The sequence below is a fragment of a genome, unplaced genomic scaffold (genome assembly GCF_019419815.1).
Source record: "Pyrus x bretschneideri cultivar Hongxiangsu unplaced genomic scaffold, Pyrus_bretschneideri_v1 Contig6, whole genome shotgun sequence".
NCBI classification, from domain to species: Eukaryota; Viridiplantae; Streptophyta; class Magnoliopsida; order Rosales; family Rosaceae; genus Pyrus; species Pyrus x bretschneideri.
In genome coordinates this window covers 5324377-5343549 of record NW_025999798.1, presented here as the reverse complement: position 1 = coordinate 5343549, position 19173 = coordinate 5324377, and the positions used below count along the sequence as shown (strand labels likewise).

General features: G+C 37.4%; 2 protein-coding genes, 2 long non-coding RNA genes and 1 other non-coding gene across 6 annotated transcripts; 3 read left to right on the top strand and 2 right to left on the bottom strand.

Annotated features, from left to right (window-relative positions):
* Window positions 1-3046: 3046 nt before the first annotated feature.
* Window positions 3047-9321, bottom strand: LOC103967275 (putative pentatricopeptide repeat-containing protein At5g13230, mitochondrial). Of its 2 annotated transcripts, XM_048571988.1 has the most exons (3): window positions 6519-9321; window positions 3515-3743; window positions 3047-3229 (listed from the first exon to the last, which is right to left on the bottom strand). In XM_048571988.1, the coding sequence occupies exon 1, from the start codon at window positions 9099-9101 to the stop codon at window positions 6600-6602; it is 2502 nt and encodes an 833-aa protein (XP_048427945.1). In that variant the 5' UTR covers window positions 9102-9321; the 3' UTR covers window positions 3047-3229; window positions 3515-3743; window positions 6519-6599. The 2 variants fall into 2 exon arrangements, with proteins under 2 accessions (XP_048427945.1, XP_009378828.1); XM_009380553.3 differs by having other exon boundaries at window positions 3047-3743.
* A 160-nt stretch (window positions 9322-9481) lies between these two features.
* Window positions 9482-10960, top strand: LOC125471518. The gene is made up of 2 exons (XR_007253654.1): window positions 9482-10474; window positions 10598-10960. It is a non-coding gene; the product is annotated as an uncharacterized LOC125471518 (long non-coding RNA).
* Window positions 10961-14827: 3867 nt separating this feature from the next.
* Window positions 14828-16080, bottom strand: LOC103967276 (40S ribosomal protein S27-2). Its single transcript, XM_009380554.3, has 4 exons — window positions 15931-16080; window positions 15564-15665; window positions 15426-15454; window positions 14828-15301 (listed from the first exon to the last, which is right to left on the bottom strand). The coding sequence occupies exons 1-4, from the start codon at window positions 15931-15933 to the stop codon at window positions 15175-15177; spliced, it is 261 nt and encodes an 86-aa protein (XP_009378829.1). The 5' UTR covers window positions 15934-16080; the 3' UTR covers window positions 14828-15174.
* Window positions 16081-16226: 146 nt separating this feature from the next.
* On the top strand, window positions 16227-17191 carry LOC125471653. The gene is made up of 2 exons (XR_007253753.1): window positions 16227-16390; window positions 16650-17191. It is a non-coding gene; the product is annotated as an uncharacterized LOC125471653 (long non-coding RNA).
* Window positions 16482-16571, top strand: LOC125471704. The gene has a single exon (XR_007253789.1). It is a non-coding gene; the product is annotated as a small nucleolar RNA SNORD36 (small nucleolar RNA).
* Window positions 17192-19173: the final 1982 nt, after the last annotated feature.

The window sequence follows — 19173 nt, the reverse complement described above, 5'->3', positions numbered from 1 at the left end:
TGGCAGCCAACGCCATGCATGCGCATGCATGATACCTCTATCTATGTGTAGAGAGAGAGAGAGCGCTTTCTATTTGTTATGGTATGGGGTGCGTGCAGGTTCACGGCAACAGCGATAGCCCTTCGAAATTCCCGACAAGACAAGGGCTGCCTGGGCCATAAAATTCCACGCTCGCTCTCTCTTTTCTGATTTTTTGGTTCTCCCTTTTGCATGGACTGAGGCGTGGGCCTGTTCCTGGGTCCCCACCTCCTGACTGCGCGTGCAAAGCCGGACTTCGTGGGGGGCTCTCCTGTGGGCCCCCTGGAAAACCCTCAACATGTATTCTCTCCTCTCATTTTTCTATTACCGCCATCATCACCACCACCTTCTTTTACTAATCCGCATTTGGCCTGGCTAGTTAAATATTTCATTAAACTAATCCCCGTTTGATTGTTCTTTAATTACTGTATTATTTTACAACCGGCTATCATAACAATGAAATTTCTTTTGGGGATGGGTTGCATTGTCGTGGTTGGGTCACGTGGACGTTTGATTATTGATGAAAAGTACTGAAACAGTTACTTTGTAGTTTGTAATGGGAAAGTGAGTCTTCTTGCTACCTGGTGATCGATGATTCAATACCTCCGCACCTACAATGGAGAGAGTAAAGCGAGAGAGAGAGAACACTAATTACCAATGCTAAGGAGATTATCTAAAAATGAGATTTTGTATGATATCTCTGGTATCTCACAATTTAACATCTATTTTTATGTTAATATTATACAAAAGCAATGAATCTCACTTTTAGGAGAGTCATATTCTCTTGGCTTTTCTTACATCGATCAATCGTCTTGTAATTCCACTACTAAGATCTTGACAAGATGGCTCATATGCCTCATCATCATTCATCCACTTTTATACATCTACATGGTCAACTGCATGCCTCAGACATATATAGATTAATCACATAATAAATCCCTTTTTTTTTCTTTTTCCTTTTTTTGCTTTCTAAGAGGTTGAGCTCGCAGCTATGAACCCTAACTTTCTAGCTACAGTTGATTTGGGTCGAACAAATTTGAATTGTATATTTCTTCTGTTCACCATGTAAACGTACATTTTGTTTTGCAGGTTTCAAAACAAAAAGGTTTTGTATTACGTACATGAACAATAAAAGAAAAAAGTGTTGGTGTGGGCACCAGCCTAGGCTAGCTCTAGTTTGCTAGGTGTACGTGTACAAACAAACAAAGTGGAAGAGAAGTGATGAGTGCACATGTCAATTGTCAAGTGTCAAATAAGACAAGCTCATCGTGTTCAAATTCCTCGTTAGATTATAGTTTTTGAAAAAGTAAATTATAAGTTTATGATGTTTAATTATGTTATGCAGATTAACTTTTATTTATTTAGTTTTGTAGGAAAGGTGACTCTTCACATCAACATATTATATGTTAATTCACCAAACTTCATCCATGATGTATTATGTATATGCGTGTATTTATGCATGTCAATCTAGAGAGATTTTTCAGTGTGTCAAAAATATGGTCTGATATACCAAATGTCATAATACAAATGGTTTGATACTAGAAAAAAAAAAAAAACTTTAACTACTTATTTAATGACACTTGATGTATCATACCGTATTCCCAGTACATTGAAAAATTTCTCGTCGATCTTATGGCTTTACCTAGCAATTTTGTCCGCAATTATTCACCTACACAAATAGTACAAGTGTGCTAAAAATGAATTTTCAACCATGTCATGTATTTTAAATAATACAATTTTATATTATAGTAGGTTCGTTCACCGTTGGTTACACTTTTGTGTCGCTGGCTAAAAATTATTGCTTTTTGACATATTTTACATTGAACAATACGAATGCGTTTTGTTAACTTTAATAAATATCGAAGGAGGATTAGAAGTTCTTATCCAAGCAATTCCGTAAAGACCCACTAATCTTGAAAGTCATACTTAGTGAGAAGCTAATACGACGGTCGATGAGTTATTAAGGTCACAACTACGGTCACTCATATACATCTAGTTAAATGATTTTTAAAATATAATGTTGTCAAGATTAAAGCTTGACTTGTGATGTTTCTCTGATCTGTTTCTTTTTTATGTGGGGTCGTTTCATTGGTCGAGTGCTTTGAAACTTCAAACGTAGGAAAAATATATTCTTCCTTAGCAGGACCGGATGAGATGCGAGCGTTCCAATTTCGTCGCGACGATTCTGTGTTTGGTAGGTTTCATAGACTTCCAACGTTGTGGCCCTTGCGGCTGCATGTTTCTCATCCACGAGACACACCCTGTGCGGCTGTGCCTTAATTTCTCCCCTCGTGAATGAATTTTGGTACGTAAACAGTAAACTCCCACGATAGTTATCATTCTATACTCTTAGGAGATACAGTGAAACTGTAACATATAACGGTTGAAAGAGTTTACCTTAGGAGATACTGTGAAACTGTAACATATAACGGTTGAAAGAGTTTATGTTTATGTATAACATACATCCTTGTATGACATAATTTTCCCTCTTAATTTTTTTGTTAATTATTTTTAGGGATTTTTAGCTAAAATGATCTCTGAGATAGCTCCACAGTTTGGTCATTGACAATGAAAATCGATAGAAATGGTTTTTGAGTTTGTCAAACCTAAATCATTTTAGTCATTTCGTGAAAAATGTCAATATCCTCATTAAATTGTTACATGAACAATCACGTGACCACCTTTTAAGGGTTTTTTTGTCAAATAAACTCCTCCACTTAACGAGGATATTTGCAAATTTTTCATAAAATGATCAAAATGATTTGCGGTAAGACCAACTCAGGGACCATTTCTATCGATTTTCATTGTCAAGGAACAAAGTGAGGAGTTATGCCAATCTCGGACATCAATTTAACTAAGAAGCCAATTTTGATTGAATGGATTATAGTCTCATTTTTAATTAATTTGTGGTAGTGCATTTTCTACTTGTAGCTTCTGCTTTTGCAAATGTTTAGTTAATTTAAAGCAATGACTGATCAGATGGGCTCGCGTACAACTTAAGACATGGCCCAAGGAATTTTGTACAAGGGGAACAGTGAACAAATGCTTTCTCATGAATCATACATATACATTATGGAAGTTCAAGACAATTTACATCATCCTCTCATATTCTGTTTGGAAAGTCACTCTTAACCACCAAAAAATGGAAACTAAGAAATGCCACTTACAAGTTACAGCGTACATTCAAATCTCTGAGAAGAACATGATTTTCCTACAAGATGCAGCACGACGTAACCATGAGCAGGAAACGTAGGCGCCATATAATCACAACTGAATTTAAGGAGGGTACAAGAAGTTTGAATTCAGACCAGTACAAGTAATAGTCACACATTCAAGATTTATATATCTGTACCTTGAACTGCTCGTAAAACTGTATCCAAGTATTCTCATACGGAAAAAATATGGTTCTGAATAATTGGCAAGACAGGATTTTGACAACCTTGTATGACTTGGAACTTGGAAGCATATAAAAGCTTGACAAAAGCAACTTTCTAACCTGATCAAAAAATTGATGTAAGCAATCTCTGAAAAGAGAGTTTCTTTAGCCTTCTAAAGTCACCTTCCTCACCTACATTCTCAGAATCAGAGTGGTCTTAAGTATCACTGTCAAACAGAGGCCGCTTGTATTCTCTTGCTTCGACAATGGAACACACTGTGTAGCGCTAGCTTACAAACTGCTGCCGACATATCAAGCTCCACGTCTTCTATAAATTTTAGTTATACATCTAAGTCGAGCACAAAACAAGATTCAATAATAGTTAGCATCAGCAACATGAACAATGAAAGCATAAAGTAAAAAGATGGAAACAGTAATTATCCACACAAATAATTTGGAAAAGAAGATGAATGTAAAATCAGTTTCTGCTTGCAGCGAGATGCTATAGAAATTGGACGACCAGTTAAAAACTCCAACTTTTGCTACAGTATAGACGCGAAATTAAAATATACAAGTTTATAGCTATGTACCCTGTTATTTTATAGATTTGGTGACATAAAGTGTCCAAAATTGAGTCTAAGAGAAATTAAAATTCGGAAAATATTAATCTTAGACATTAGCTTGTCCTCGCTGATGCCAAAAGCAAGTTGAGCCATTGACAAGAGCTCCTACTTTTGCCAAGTTCCCTATAAACACACACGAGTAACATATATTATAAGACAACCTGACATGTATGCAATCACACACAACTGATTCGTTTAGGAATGTTTGGCATTAAATCTCTTTCAAAGTGGTAGACAAAAAAGTGAAACAATGTCCAACCTTTGGTGCACCATCTGAAGGTAGAGATAACAAAAGGTCTCAGAGGAAAAATGAAAACGGTCAAAGAGTAATTCAACCGACCGGGAAATTGGAACAAGACAAGATTCTTCTAGGGATAGTGGGAAATAAGTAGTTGGATAGTCAGTTCTCTTTTGAAGCAAAGCCTTACTAATAAACTATATTGTTTTTCAGTAAGATGAACTGTTGCTTTCTCTGAGCTAAAATCTCTCAAATCAAATGTAAATAGTTCTAGAAAATTATAGATAAATTTTCTCCCGGGGAAGCACAAAGACAATTGACAATGTGATCCATGCAATTGAAAAAAACTGCAGCTAAGATGCAATATGTTTCCAGGTTAAGATGTACTGTATTTCCTGCAAAAAAGGGGGAAAAAAAACTGACACATAGTTTGAGGTTTGTAAGCACAAAGAAACGATCTCAAGACCAATTCTCAAAATATTTCTTCATCAGTTGATTTCTTATCATACACCTGATGAGTCAGTAGCTCTCATAATACAGTGCATTCCTGTTTTATACTCACAGTTGCCGCCCCAAGCTCTGTTTGCATAGTCATATCCTAATATGTTTAAACTCACACTAGCCCCAAGTTCCGCTAATTTAGTCATATCCCTGATGATGAGTCCCACAAAGTGAGCAATTAAGATCTGTGCAGCAAATAAATGGAAGGATATTTCATATTATCCCAGGCTTGGATATGGTTATGCAACTATTGTAGTGGTCATAGTAATAGTAGACTAAGTAGTTGGTGATGCCGTCACAAACGATTTTCTAAAGTGAAGATCCAAAGGCTAGACTTTCACCCTAGCCTAAAAAACCACTTGCAGTTTATGATGATTTGAAGAAAGGGAAATATGCCTTTTTTCCCGTTTATCTTTCCACGTAGCAATTACAGATACGCTTACCTAATTCATAATGAGATTTACGAATCCACTACCACCTAAAATGCTATCGACAAGATGAGAATCAAAAGTCAAAAAGTCATGATTCAAAATCGCAATGTTAGACGATTCAAAAGTTGAAGTGCTAATACAGAATATTTTAAAATGTGACACGATGACTAATTCCACAAATGACTAGGAAGTTTGATACGACACGCAACATATAGAAGATATTTTGATGGATACCGCATATCACCATGAACATAAGATTATCCACGCTTAGATTAAAACTAAATAAATGAAAAATGCACTCTTTCGCATCAGGTCAATGCGTTCACAATGTTATTATGCTTGTGCATCAATCTACTTGAAATGACAGGGAAGCCCACAATATAATAACCCCTCCAATGTTATACCATTAAATTTGAATATGGATTAAGCTCATAAATATACAACCATATGTATATAAACTATAATTTGGTAAAATACTAGATACACATGGGTGCATGCACTCAGATTTTAAAGGATCAAGGTTCACTTTTCCTTTAAACTGGTGTGATCCCCACATGGATAGGGAAAAGATGATCTGCAATTCATATACTCTGTAATCATCTTTAAACTGACAATGTCAACGCATGCAGATGAATGTAATCTCATGACTACAGATTAGTAATGGACAAAATCATTACATCAAATGGTAGGCTAAATTATAGTGAGATTGAACATTTTATTTCAGTTAATTGTTCTGAAACTAGAAAATGGAACTAAAAAAACAATACAATAGGAACAAGAAAGTTTCTAGAGTTAAAAAAGAACAATGATAAAGGAAAAAAAAATTCCCGAGTATCAATGAGAAAGCAATTAACAAGTTCAGTGGGAGTTGCAGTTCACATTTAGACAATTGTACGAGTCTTTTAATTAGGAAAATGCTGCAACTTTCCAATCAGCAAAAGAAATGTAAACTTCTTTATGATGATTATCACAAAGGCCAAACTAGAAAGTTAATCCCTACTAAAAGGCTGCAAATGTTTTAAGAGAAATGATTAATGAATGAGTACTGCATTCGTTTGGATTGATAGATGTTGAAGATACAGCCAATGGTCTAAACTTGACACAACTTTTTCTTCTTGGTCTAGAATTACTTGAAGATCAAGAAAAAACAGACAATAAACAAGTGGGTGATACCTATGTGCACAAGTAATGGAATCAGCAGAAGGTTTTAATAGTCAATTTCTAGCCATTAAGAACTGCAATGGAATAAATTAGCAGATAAAACATACAAGATGTGAAGCAAAGCAAAAACTTGGTAAATTTCACATACTTGGTCACGGATATGGAATTACCTGGAAGGGAGTGAACCCTTGAGGACAAGGACACTTCAGTTCAACCCTCGAAGAACCATAGATCTGAATAAAGCAGATCAATCACCAGTAATCACCACAAGAACAAACTCCGTCCTGAAAGTGATGGAATCGATTGAGATCTCTAACAATAATATCTCGCTGCACAATCTTTGATATTAACTTCACTGTGGCATGGCAATCCATACATATCCGAAGATTTTTAATGATACGAATGGGGCTCCCAGATGGTGCTCTAATCAGCCCAAATGCTAGAGCTAATCTTTCACTGTGTACCCACAAGAGACGCTCCTTTTCATCCTCCGCCACATCAAGCAAAATGGCATTACAATTGGGAACATGTCCTGCCTTCAAGGTTCTCAATTTCAACCATTCCAGCATGCCGTTGATCAGTTTCATATCAGGATGTGAAGTATCGCCCACAGTGAAATAATGAACTGTGCCCTGGTTCTCAATCCAACTTAAGCCAGGTTCCTTCTTTACTCCTTTCCTTTTCATATTTTTTCTAACATAAGCTACATTATCCCATCTCTTTGCGGTGGCATATATGTTTGACAATAACACATGGGTCGCCTCATCCTGAGGATCCATTTCAAGAACATGCTTGGCAGCCATCCTTCCAAGTTCGACATCATTATGGATAACACAAGCTCCGAGCAAAGCACGCCACACCATAATACTAGGTTCAAATGGGATTTCATTAATCAACTTCACAGCCTTATCAAGATGGCCTGATCGCCCTAAAAGCCAGACCATACAAGTGTAGTGCTCTATGCATGGTTCAACATCATAGTCTTGTACCATAGAATCAAAATAAGCTTGTCCTTGATCTAGAAGTCCTGCATTGCTGCAAGCTGACAGGACACCAACAAAAGTTAACTTGTTTGGTTTGCAATTTGTTTCCTGCATCATTTCAAAGACTTTTAGAGCCTCAAGGGCAAGGCCATGCATAGAATACCCTGAGATCATGGTATTCCATGAGACCTCATCTCGTTGCTTCAACTTATCAAACACCAGGCGAGCATCTTTAATGTTCCCACATTTGGCATACATGTCTATTAAAGAATTACCCACTACAGTATCCTTGTCATATACGGTTTTGACTGTTACAGAATGTATCTGAACTCCTGATTCCAACGCTGCTAGGCCAGAAGAAGCACGGAGAGCACTAGAGTACGTCACTTCTGTTGCCTCGACTTGGCATCTAATCATACCTGAAAACAACATCAATGCCTTCTCTCCATCACCTAACTGGGTGTACCCAACAATCATTGTGTTCCAAGATACATCATTTCTATTTGGTGATTCCACAAATAAGTCCATAGAGTCATCTATCTTTCCACATTTAGCATAGACACCCATGAGGGCATTTGAAACATAGACATCTGAATCAATACCAACCTTGGTTATATGGCAATGGATTTGCATCCCGAAATCTAAATGCTCCATAGTTGCACAAGCTTGCAGCGTGCTAGCATATGTAAACTGGTTTGGAACAACAAATGCTTGCCTCATCCGACAAAACAAGTCCAGAGCCTCTTCACACCGGTCACTCTGAGCATACCGTGAAACCATAAGGCTCCAAGGAACAACATCATTTTGGGGCATCTCTTGAAATACTTGCCGAGCCTCCTCAATATCTCCAAACTTGGTGTACAAATCAAGTAATGCCGTACCCACATACAGATCCCCTTCATAACATGATTTTATTACACACCCATGGACACTCTTCCCTCCATTTAAGGCCTCTAATCCCACACAAGCCTTAAGCGCACCCGTAAAAGTATAATTATTAGGCCTGAACCCAATCACCCTCATTCTAGAGAAGAGTTCGAGTGCTTCTTCAGAACAACCATTCTCAGCATAACATGCTACCATCCCAGTCCAAGCTACCATATCTTTACAAACAACCTCATCAAAAACATCCCTAGCAACATTAACGTACCCGCAAACAGAGTAGGCATCAATGAGAGCAGTCCCAACGAAGGCACTAGACCCATGCGCAAGCTTATGAATACAAGCATGAACAGTCCAAACCAGCTCAGCCCACCCCGTCCTCACAAGCAACTTCAAAATCGTAGTAAAAACAAATTGGTTAAGCTCATGGCCTTCTCTATGCAGCCCACTAAACAACTCTACAGCATCAACAAAACACCCGTAATCCGAAAACCCCTGGATCAACGTAACGAACGAAATAACATTTCTCTTGGACATTTCATCAAACAGGTTAGCGGCATCAACTAGCATACCCGCCTTCACATACATATTGAGAAGAATGTTGTCAGCAAACAAGTCCAAGCAGCCGCCTTTCTTCAGAATCTCGCAATGAAGACCCATTGCGGACCTGGCGTCGCCGTTTCGGATGCAGTGCTGGAGCAATACGCCGTATGCGTGAGAGTCGAACTCTGAGCTGGGAAGCTCTGGGTGGGTGGTGAAGTTTGGTAGGGGCAGTTGGGCGGCTTGGGCGGCGAACCCGCATCGTGAAAAGGTTGTCAGGGCGGTGGTTTTAGAGTGAGAAGCGAGATTTCCAGAGTGCAACGTTCTCTGGGAAAGCAATCTAAGCATGCCAACGAGATCGAAAACGAAGAAATATGTAAAGTTGTGAACTTTGGCTTCCTGTAAGAAACTGGACTCTCCGTTGAGAGTTTGAAAGAGGGCACTACGTTTCAGCGGGAAGGCTAGTCACCTTCGCGGCATCAACCACTCGACCATGTCAAAATTCAAAGACCCAAGACACAGACCTCAACATACCCACCATTGCACCAATAAGTTCTTGAAGCCCCAAGCCCGCTCTTCCTAATTATTTTTGACAAATTCAATTAGATGACCATTGTTGACACTCTCTAAATGTGAAAGTCATTGTAATTCTTTAATTTTTTTTTATTTTTTTATTTTAAAAAAGAGAGTGCAAAATGATCTTTTGGGATTTATGGCCATAAGTAAATGGTGAATTACCAAGTTAATTTCTGAATTGTCACTTAAGTAAAAATTAGGTTTTTAAACTATTTTTTTAGAAAAATCAGTCATTGAATTATAAAAACCTGTCAACTACATCCCTAATATTAGATTTGAAGCTACTGTATTCAATTTAAGTCATGTTACTTGCATATGATACACATTGAATGGTAGATTGGTAATTTTCATAAATAAATTATGTGAAATCCCGTCCCCGGATATCACTATTTAAAATTATGTATTTCGTATTCTTAGTTTTGACGCGTTTGTATTTGCGGTGTTTAATTTTTTTCCAATAAGTAAAATGACGAAATTGCCCCTATTGTATTAAACATGATTTCTTTGCGGATGTATTTGATCCTTTCATGATTTTTCAGATTTCTTTACTTATTCAAATAATACATCTCAATAGGGGTGGGTTCAAAAAACCGAAAATCAAACCAAACCGAAAAAAAAAACCGAACCGAAAAAAAAAACCGAACCGAAACTACCAAACCGAACCGAATTGAACCGAACCGAAAAAAAATTCATATATAAATACTAAAAAAGACATGTTGCCGTCGGGGTTTGAACCCTTTCCCTACGGGTTGGGGTTGGTTGTTGCAAGCCAACTTGACTGTAGGCTTTGTGTTGTTATAATTGTACTAGTAATTTATTTATAGGTTTCTTATGTTTAATGCTTTATAAAATTTCTTAACTTTACAAACCCTAGCTGTCTCACTCCCATTTCATTTCAGATCTCAAACACCTCTCTGTTCTGTCCGCTGCTTCCTCTTTGCCTTTGCTTCCTCTCTTTCTCTCTCTCTCTTCCTCCCTCTCCCTCTCCTTCCTCTCTTCCTCCAAATCACTCTCTCCAATCTTCTCCTGTCCTCCTCGCGGATTCCTTCTTCCAAACCATGATTTTCCCTTGCCCTTTTCGAGATCTGACAAAAAGAGGAATTGAAAGAGCTTGCGACGATCATGGCTATATCGCTGCAACAAAGGTTGTGGTTTTATTTATTTGTCAGTTCATAGGTTTTTAATTGTATGGTTACCCATTTGAAATTTGTGTAATTTAAGGTGAAAAAGTTTGTATTTTTCTCTAAATATGTTTTGGAATTTTCTAGATCTATTGTGGACTTGACTATGAATTTGAATGTGGGCACTGGGCATGCGCTATTGAAGTCCGATTATGGTATTTAGAAGAACCCAATTGCTTTTTTTTTTTTCGATTTGCATTGATCATTTAATTTGTTGAGTTATTTCATGATTTTGTAAATTTTAAAGTTTTTGAATTTTGAATCTTGGCGATGTACATTTCCTTGAAGAATATATGTTTATGTATTTGCTTAACTTTTGAAAATTTGAATTCGTTCTGCTTGATCACAAGTAGTTGAATTACTTGAATATATTCAGGATTTTGAGGCTCTCAATTCTCTGATATATGAGAACTGGGAGGTTGATAGGTAGGTTCCTTCCATTTACATCATTTAAAAATAAAAATAAAAAACCGAAAAAAACCAAAACCGAACCGGAAAAAACCGAAACCGAAAAAAACCGAACCGAAAAAAAATCGAAAAAAAATGAACCGAACCGAACCGAACCGAAATTTCGGTTTGGTTTCGATTTTGGCAAAAAACCGAACCGTTTTGAACCGAACCCACCCCTACATCTCAATACAAATGCATGGGCGCAAACGGAATGTAATTTGGTGTTATAAATGAACGAAGTTGAGGAAAAAATGGTCATTTGACCATAAATCTAAAAGGCTCGTCAAATCTGATGTGCCACGTGTGTGGATGAAATTGGAAAAGGAAGAGAGAAATGAGAGAAAGGAGGGGATGCTGCCCAATTAGAAAAGAAAGAAAGGAGGGGAAGCGAGAGAGAGGAGAAGCACGAAATTCCTCGACCCGTTTCCCTTTGTGACTTAACCCGGCAGGAACCATGGAATCTGATGCTTTCTCTGGTCAAATTTCAGAGAATTACGCCGAGACACCACCTGGGAAACACTCAACGACCCTCCATTTACCAATTCCACCCCAAAGTCGATGAAATTGGGCTCAAATTTATGAAGAACCGCACTGGTGGGTACAATGGTTCCACGGCAGTGAAGTTAACTCCATTGATAACCACCACCAATATACTCCTTTTGACCCCGGGAACAAGGCCCAAGTAGTGGTTGAGGCGTTAAAGTTCGTTTTGAGGTCGAATTGCTAAACACCCATTTCTAGGGTTTCTAATGGATCAAGGGCAATTTCAGGTATTTCCTGGTCGAATTAGACTTCGACTCAGGTATGAAAGTTCTCCCCCTTACAAGATTTGGTAATTTTTGGAGTTAGGTGAATTTTCTAGCGAGTCGGGGCAGTCAGTTGCCACATGTGGTGGCGCGTGGCCCAAGCACCCACTTGACCCTTCTAAGCTAAATTTGATACCCTGATTCCATATGTGACATCCAATGGATGAAATCCCATCGTTCGAACATAGTTTCATTAGGGTCCTCCTCTTGATCATTATAACCATCGACGATCCGACGGTTGGATCGTCACCAAACTTTAATGCGTTATAGCAAGTAATATTGGAGAACATTGGAAACTGACAGATTGGGAATCCGACTTACGGATCTTAATGAATTGAATTTTAAGTTTGTAAAACCAAACGTTGACTGCCACTTAATTTTAGCGATTGGAAAAGATCTGAACTTTGGATCATTTCAAAATTTTAGGAAATTGTTCTAGAAGACTAATGAGACTCTTGGGAAATTACGGATCGGTAATCTGTTGGTAGATATTCCAGATCGAAATACGTAGGGTTGTGGACCCCACTGTTGACTGAGAGGTGACTTTTGGTCAACATGTCTCAAATTGTTTTAAATACTAAAATTAGTACTACTAGAGACTAAGTGAAGTCTAGTGGGCCTACATTGGTTAGCAAGTGACTTTAAGATATGTGACATGGTTCTTACCCTGATTTCGTATTTAGTATCCTTTGTGGATATGACTTGGTTTTGATAAATGTAATTTCTATTAAAATGTGATTTTTAATGTTTAGCCATTGATCTATTATTATGAAATGTGATTTGACTTGTGTATTAGAAATGTTTGTGAAATGTGATTTGAAATGCATGTTGAAGTGTTTGTGAAATGTGAAGGCTAGTAATGGACCGTTAACCCATTGTGATGGGGATTTGTTGCTTCGATATTGTTTCATTTCTCGTTTCGTTGATCTGTTCTAAATTTAGTACTTGTGCTTGTTTCATTTCATTGAGCCTTTATGAATTGAGTAACTTGATTCATGTCTTGTTTCTTCGAGCCGTTGTTATGTTCATTGGACTTCTGCTCAGTTCCATTGAGTTATTCGGAACTGGGTTTTGTTGAGTGGTCTGGTTCCCTGCTCCTTTGGATTTTGTTGAGTGGTCTGAAATCCCTCGTGCTCCGTGATTCTGTTGACTGGTTCGGAATCGTATCATGCCTTGGATTTCATTGAATGGTCTGATATCCATTGTACTCCGTAATTCCGTTGAGTGGTCCGGAATCGTGTCCACTAGGATTCCGTTGAGAGGTCTAGAATCCCTTCTATTCCGCGATTTCGTTGAGTGGTCCGGAGTCGTATCCTAATTTGGATTTTATTGAGTGATCCGGAATTTCGCTTGGAATTTTGGTTCTGTTGAGTGGTCCAGGACTCAATGTTGTTGGATTTCGTTGAGTGGTCGAAATCACAATTTTCAGAGATGTAGGTTTCGGCCAAATTGTGTCGCTCTAACCCTGCATCTTGGTGTATTGTATGTGTTATGATTGATGTGATTGTTGAATGGTGTTGGAAAGCATGTGTGTGTGAGACTAGCATGATGAAAACTCTTGTTTGTCTTATGGTTGATGTGAAGTGTGGTACTCTATGTTTTCTGCTAGAAAGTGTCTTACGAAAAGTTTAGAGCTTAACAAATGGTGAACTACGAATAACTTGATCCCTATTTAGGGTACGTAGGCAATCTAACAAGGAGGTTAGATGCAGCCATAAAGTATACAAAAAATTACTACGGAATCCGAATCTTGAGTTGTGCTTTGTCCATATCCCGGAGGCGGGGTATGTTAGATATACGAGTACTTGGTGATGTCACGTGTCGATCTTGAACATATGTTGGGATCGGTGTGTGACAGATTAGATGTTAAATTCGTAACCTATATGAAATGTTAAGGGCTTATAAGTGAAAAAATGACGGTATTATACTTTGAAGTATGTCAAATGATTTAAGTTGACGAAAAATTGAATAAAATAGTTTTAAATATAATAGTAAGAATGAAGTTAGCAATTTTTAATGAATTTACAGATGTATTCTACCCAAAAAATAATTCCAAGACCTAATTTTCACTAAAATGATAGTTCAATGACCAAATAAGCACTTCATCCATAACTAAAATAATCTTTTCGAAGTGCCATTAACATTTTGCGACAATCTAGCACTGTTAGATCGTGATGAATAAACACTAATTGAGAGATTTAGCATCAACCATAAAAGGTAAAAGCCGGCGGGAGTTTCGTCTAGCGAAACAATTAACTCCGTACACTCGAGATTTTTTAGATTAGAATTAGGCAGTACGTTCTGCATAAATTGAAACAAAGAGATCGGTTGAATTGAAGGACATTTCGTTCTTGGATACAATGATATCCTAATAAATCTGGTGTTACGCATTCCGGCAACGGGATTGTGTTGCAACGATTAGTAACATGCACATGTTCTGGCGTTTACAAACAAAAAAATAAAATCTGCAGACAAAACCGTTCACATCAAATCACTTACAGAATACTGAATTCATCAAGAACACGATGCATATCCAATGCAATTAGAGAAACATTCCAACACAAAGGTTGCAAGGTTTATACCAATACTTTCTCCAGTAACAAAGATCGCTAATGCAGCATTTAAGGACAGACGATAATGATAATACAGCCTTAATCAGCACAAAACACAAAGTACGAAGCAGCCAATGAGATCGTTGTGCAGAGAAAGAAGATGAAATCTACAAATTCCCCACTAGTCAAATGCCTAAAATCATAAAAGGAGTTGTTTGTAACAGCCACCCTTTGATTCAGTGTCGAATAAGTAATATTTCTCATACGCCCAACTACAACACATGATCCAATTCTAAGCATCAGAGTACTTTCTCATAATACCAAAGGGTTATCGCTACGCAAGTGCGATTCCAGATTGCAATACAGAAAAGTTCACTAAACATAACATAGAAAAACAAAGCATAAGCCGAATTAACGATTCAGTATTCGTCCCTCCTAAATAAAACAAGGTACAACCCAACATTCGAGAACAAATAAGTTGAGAATCATTTGAATATCAACACCCAGAATACATTGAAAACAAATTGGCATCTCAAATAACGAAAGTAGCAGCTATAACATTTCCGTGACAGAGAAACTGATCACTGATAATCTGTCAATGAAACTTAAAAGGGTAGACACATGAACACTTAAAACAATGCTTCAACTGAAGTGCAAAAGATAATGTTAACCACCAAAATTAACTAAACATTCATAACATAACACTCCCATGGTAAGGTCCAGACCGCTGCCCTAACAAATTACATATGCAAAACACTAAAAAGGCAAAGGGAAAAACGAGGATAACCCATATTTCAACCCCAAAAAGCTCTTCTGCAATTCCCAAATAAATGTAAATGCGATGAAAGCAAGAGCATCAGTCTCCCTTTCTTCTGAAAGAGCAACCTTCGGTGAGCCTGGCGCGTCCTCCAGTAGGCTGGCACAACACCGTCTGGCAGTTACCGCACACCACAACTGTTTGTGAGTGACTGAACACGGTGGTTCTGCACAAATGATTTTCCTTTTGTTATACTTTCATTCAAATTTAAATCATATACAGAAAACATATATAAAATCATCACAAAGTCAACGGGAAAACATCAACATGAGCAGAGCGGCATTACTTACATGCTAAAGCATCCTTGGCACTTAACATCCTGCCACATTAAAAACAATCAAAATCAACAATTCACCCAAAAACCTAACAATTATACGAAAACGCAAACGTTGAAAAACCTTCGTAATCAAATAATTACTAATAATTACCATGAAAAAAGAGTTGGGAGTCTGCACAAGCCTCTTGAGCTTGTGCTTCCTCTTCTCGAGCTCAGCTGGCGGATGAAGCAAATCGATGTCGTTCTGAAGCACCTGTTTACAACCAGCCATCAAAATCTACCACCAAGCGATCCATTTTCTCACAAATCCAATATATTTCCCAATTAATATAACAAAAACAGAACGACCCACGTAAAAAAATAACCCATTCAGTGGCATTCAAATATAATCTACACTTTAAACAGGCGATTTGCAAAACTGGGGATAAATCAGTGAGCCTAATGAAAATAACGATTCATATCAGAGCAATTGGTTGATGAAATATGAAAAGCAACAGATTTAAACGTTGGGTTCTAACCATGTTGATCAATGCAGATCGTAACAAACCAAAAAAAACCAAAGAGCCGCAAGAAACCCCTGAATAGCTGGAGTGCGAGAGAGGGAGCGACCGAGAAGATTTTAGGGTTTATAAGGCTACGAATATAAACGAGTGTCTGAGCGATGTGGGCCGTCGGATCCAACACAAACTTATATCTCCTCCTTTACCCCCAACACGGGGCATTATCGTCCTTTCATCATTATAACCAAGACGAAACGGCGTCGTTGTGGTTGTCGGCGAAGGAATTAGGGTTTCGCGGTTCGATTTGGCTCCTCCTTCCCTCTATATAATGCGTTCTAGAGATGCTTATGTAGTGTCTTCGTCCTCCCGCGGCCGCTCGGGAGTGCACAATGTGCTGCTCAAATTCATCGTTTGTCACCGCCGTTAGATGAATTTGGTTGCCGGTAAACTCATCAAACACATCTAACGGCAATCAATGGTGAGAGAATGCAATCCTTTTCTCCCATTTATTGTATTTTTTTTTTCTTTCGAATTTTTGGTATTTATGTTTTCCGTTGAAGTGTTGGTGAGAGCAAATGATGAGAAACATTTGGAAATGTAAACTGATTGGCGAAAGCCATGAAGCTTCCAAAATTCGAGCTTTTTAAAACTGATGCTCCTTCAACTCCTCTCTCTCTCTCTCGTTTCTCGTACAATATTTAGCTTCCTTTATTGAGTTTGTTCTTAAATCCGATTAGGGTTTGTGCTTGATCGATTGAATCGGATTAGAGGTCTAAAATTGCCTATGAGAGATCCGAGCGAACTTAATTGTCGTGGCGCTCGAGTTCCGTTGCGGGCATATAAAAACCCCAAAAAGTAAGGCCTGCCTTTGAGCGAGAAGATGTTTGCATTCTCCTCTTGCGTTGAAGGAAGGTTTTATACATTATTTTTCGGTCATTTTTTCTTTTGACAAATGTTATAACGAGTAAAAACTCGAAAATATAAAATACACCGGGAGCACGGTAGAAAATTTCTTGGGCCGTTTCAAATGGGTTCTTGTTTCTGATACGAGATCTCAATTTCACCCGGCCAATATGTGATATTATTATATGGGGCAGTATCAAGGTTTTACATGTGTTTTTATTCACCTTGTAATTCAGGTTACTGCCCTAAATTTGTATCCCTAGGAGATCGAGAATTTTACCTCTAAAAGTTAACCAGGAACAATATGTAAGAGCTTTCGATGGAAACAATCAATCCCTTGTTACAAATTTATAAAATTCTGTAAGTTAATATCGCATGCGGATTATTTCGAAGTAAACAATCAATCCCTTTTACAATCCTCATAGAAAATGGTAATGATTGGATTTGAACTCTTGATGACATGCTTGCTTATGTGAAATGCTTTCACATTAAAATTTAAAATTTGTAATCTTACAACACATAAAACTTGGAAAGATCAATTGGAGGATGAACTCTTACCTAGACTCCCTTGAGCCTCTTATAACCACAAATAATGTGTTTTTACTTGCATACAATGATTTGTTTGAGATACCGTTTCTACGTGTGTTTTGGTCCATGAAATTACCTTCAATAGTAAGGCAAGGCATTCCTATTTATATATGATGATTCATGGATACAACAAATGGATGGAGAACCATCTGTTACTCTTGGGCCTGTGGGCATTGCCCAATAACTTCATTTCTCTGGCACTGTTGGGCTCTCACTTAACCTATTTGTCCAACCTCCCTTATCACTTTTTTTATTTGTTTTTTGTTTTTTTTTTTCGCTTACCATTTCTAAATTCATTTGCTTTTACCTAATAGGTAGAGCTATTCATACATTTATTTTTATTTTTCACATATATATGTTTTTAAAAGTTCGATTGTTGGATCGAATGAGTTGAAGAAGATCAATCGTCAAAAAACAACAAGGGTGTATGTTCGGTCGTTAGATCGAAGTAAAATGATATGATAGAGCAATAAGGTTGTACGAATTGACTATTTCGTGGGGCCAACTTTGTAAAAAAAGCCCTATTTTCTGGTAGTGACGGCACATTACATAAACTACTCATACACACACTTTGCACAACTACTACGACAATGTTTGAAAACAAAGAAGGCATGTCTCTATTTATAATAGAAAAGTCGGCTGCTAGATTTACAGACCAAGTAAACATTTAGTAAAATATAAATATCCCCTATATTAACTTTAAAACTATCCAAAATGGGATAAATAAATCATGTGGAACACTAATGGAATTGCGCATGGCTAATATATGTATTAGGGTTCGACACTTGGTATGCAAGTGTCATCATGATACAAGAAAGTTTAAGGCTTATCACAATGTTTGCAGGAGGTGTCCTAATCTTATGCAACGCCTGAAACGAAAGATATCTATACCACTATGGTTTAATATATATATATATATATATATATATATATATATATAGACACACACACATGCAAACATGAACAAAAGATAATATGCTATTTTTTTTAAATAAGGGTTCTCACAAACTCAAATTGTTTTTAATTTGAAACGCAATTTTAGAATTCTAGAAATAAATGAGTGTATAATAAGGAGGAAAAGTCTATACAAATACTATCATAGAGTTGGATTTCAAAATTTGTGTAGGTCTCACCAAATGTTTGATTCCTTAATACTTAGTAAACACTTGAGTATTCTGTAATCGAAATTCAATTTCGCTTTTTGATTCCAATTACTCTTACTTGAATGTGCCACTAAATGTGATCCATAGTTCTTGGCTGGAGATGACTTAATGCGCACGAAACTATATGTTTCTTTTTCCATGCCTATTTTAGCTACTAGGCAAATATTGACTAATTTTCACGTATTTAATTGTTTGTGTTAAGAGCTTTAATAAGTTGCTCTCTCTCTCTCTCTCTCTTCAGTCTTTGGATTCTGTTCAGTTCTTGGTTTTTATTGTTCTGCATAAACTTATGGCATTCCCTCAAATTTCCAAGTCATACAAGTTTTGGAACCCTACAATACTTAATAAACCCTCCACTAACTAGCTTTAAATTGTTGTCCAACACGATTGGTCTTCTCCAACATAATTAATGTATGGGATAATGGCCATCGGGACGGTGAGGAAGATGAACGGTGGAATGTGAAAGAAAAAGCATAAGCAAAAAAATAACAGAGGACAAAGGTTAAAAAAGGAAAATAATTTTTACGAGTAATTGCAGGTTGCATGGGAACATTGAAACACGTCGTACGTGCGGCATGGTATTAGGAGTGGTTAAAACTGATGCTCC

Bases quoted from the DNA above. Each gene is read 5' to 3' on its own strand.
- LOC103967275 (XM_009380553.3), bottom strand. From the start codon at position 9,101: ATGCTTAGATTGCTTTCCCAGAGAACGTTGCACTCTGGAAATCTCGCT.
- LOC103967276 (XM_009380554.3), bottom strand. The intron at 15,455-15,563 runs GTAATTATTAGT...TTAATGTGGCAG, and splicing joins CTCCCAACTCTTTTTTCATG to GATGTTAAGTGCCAAGGATG. The intron at 15,302-15,425 runs GTAAGTAATGCC...TCATTTGTGCAG, and splicing joins TGCCAAGGATGCTTTAGCAT to AACCACCGTGTTCAGTCACT.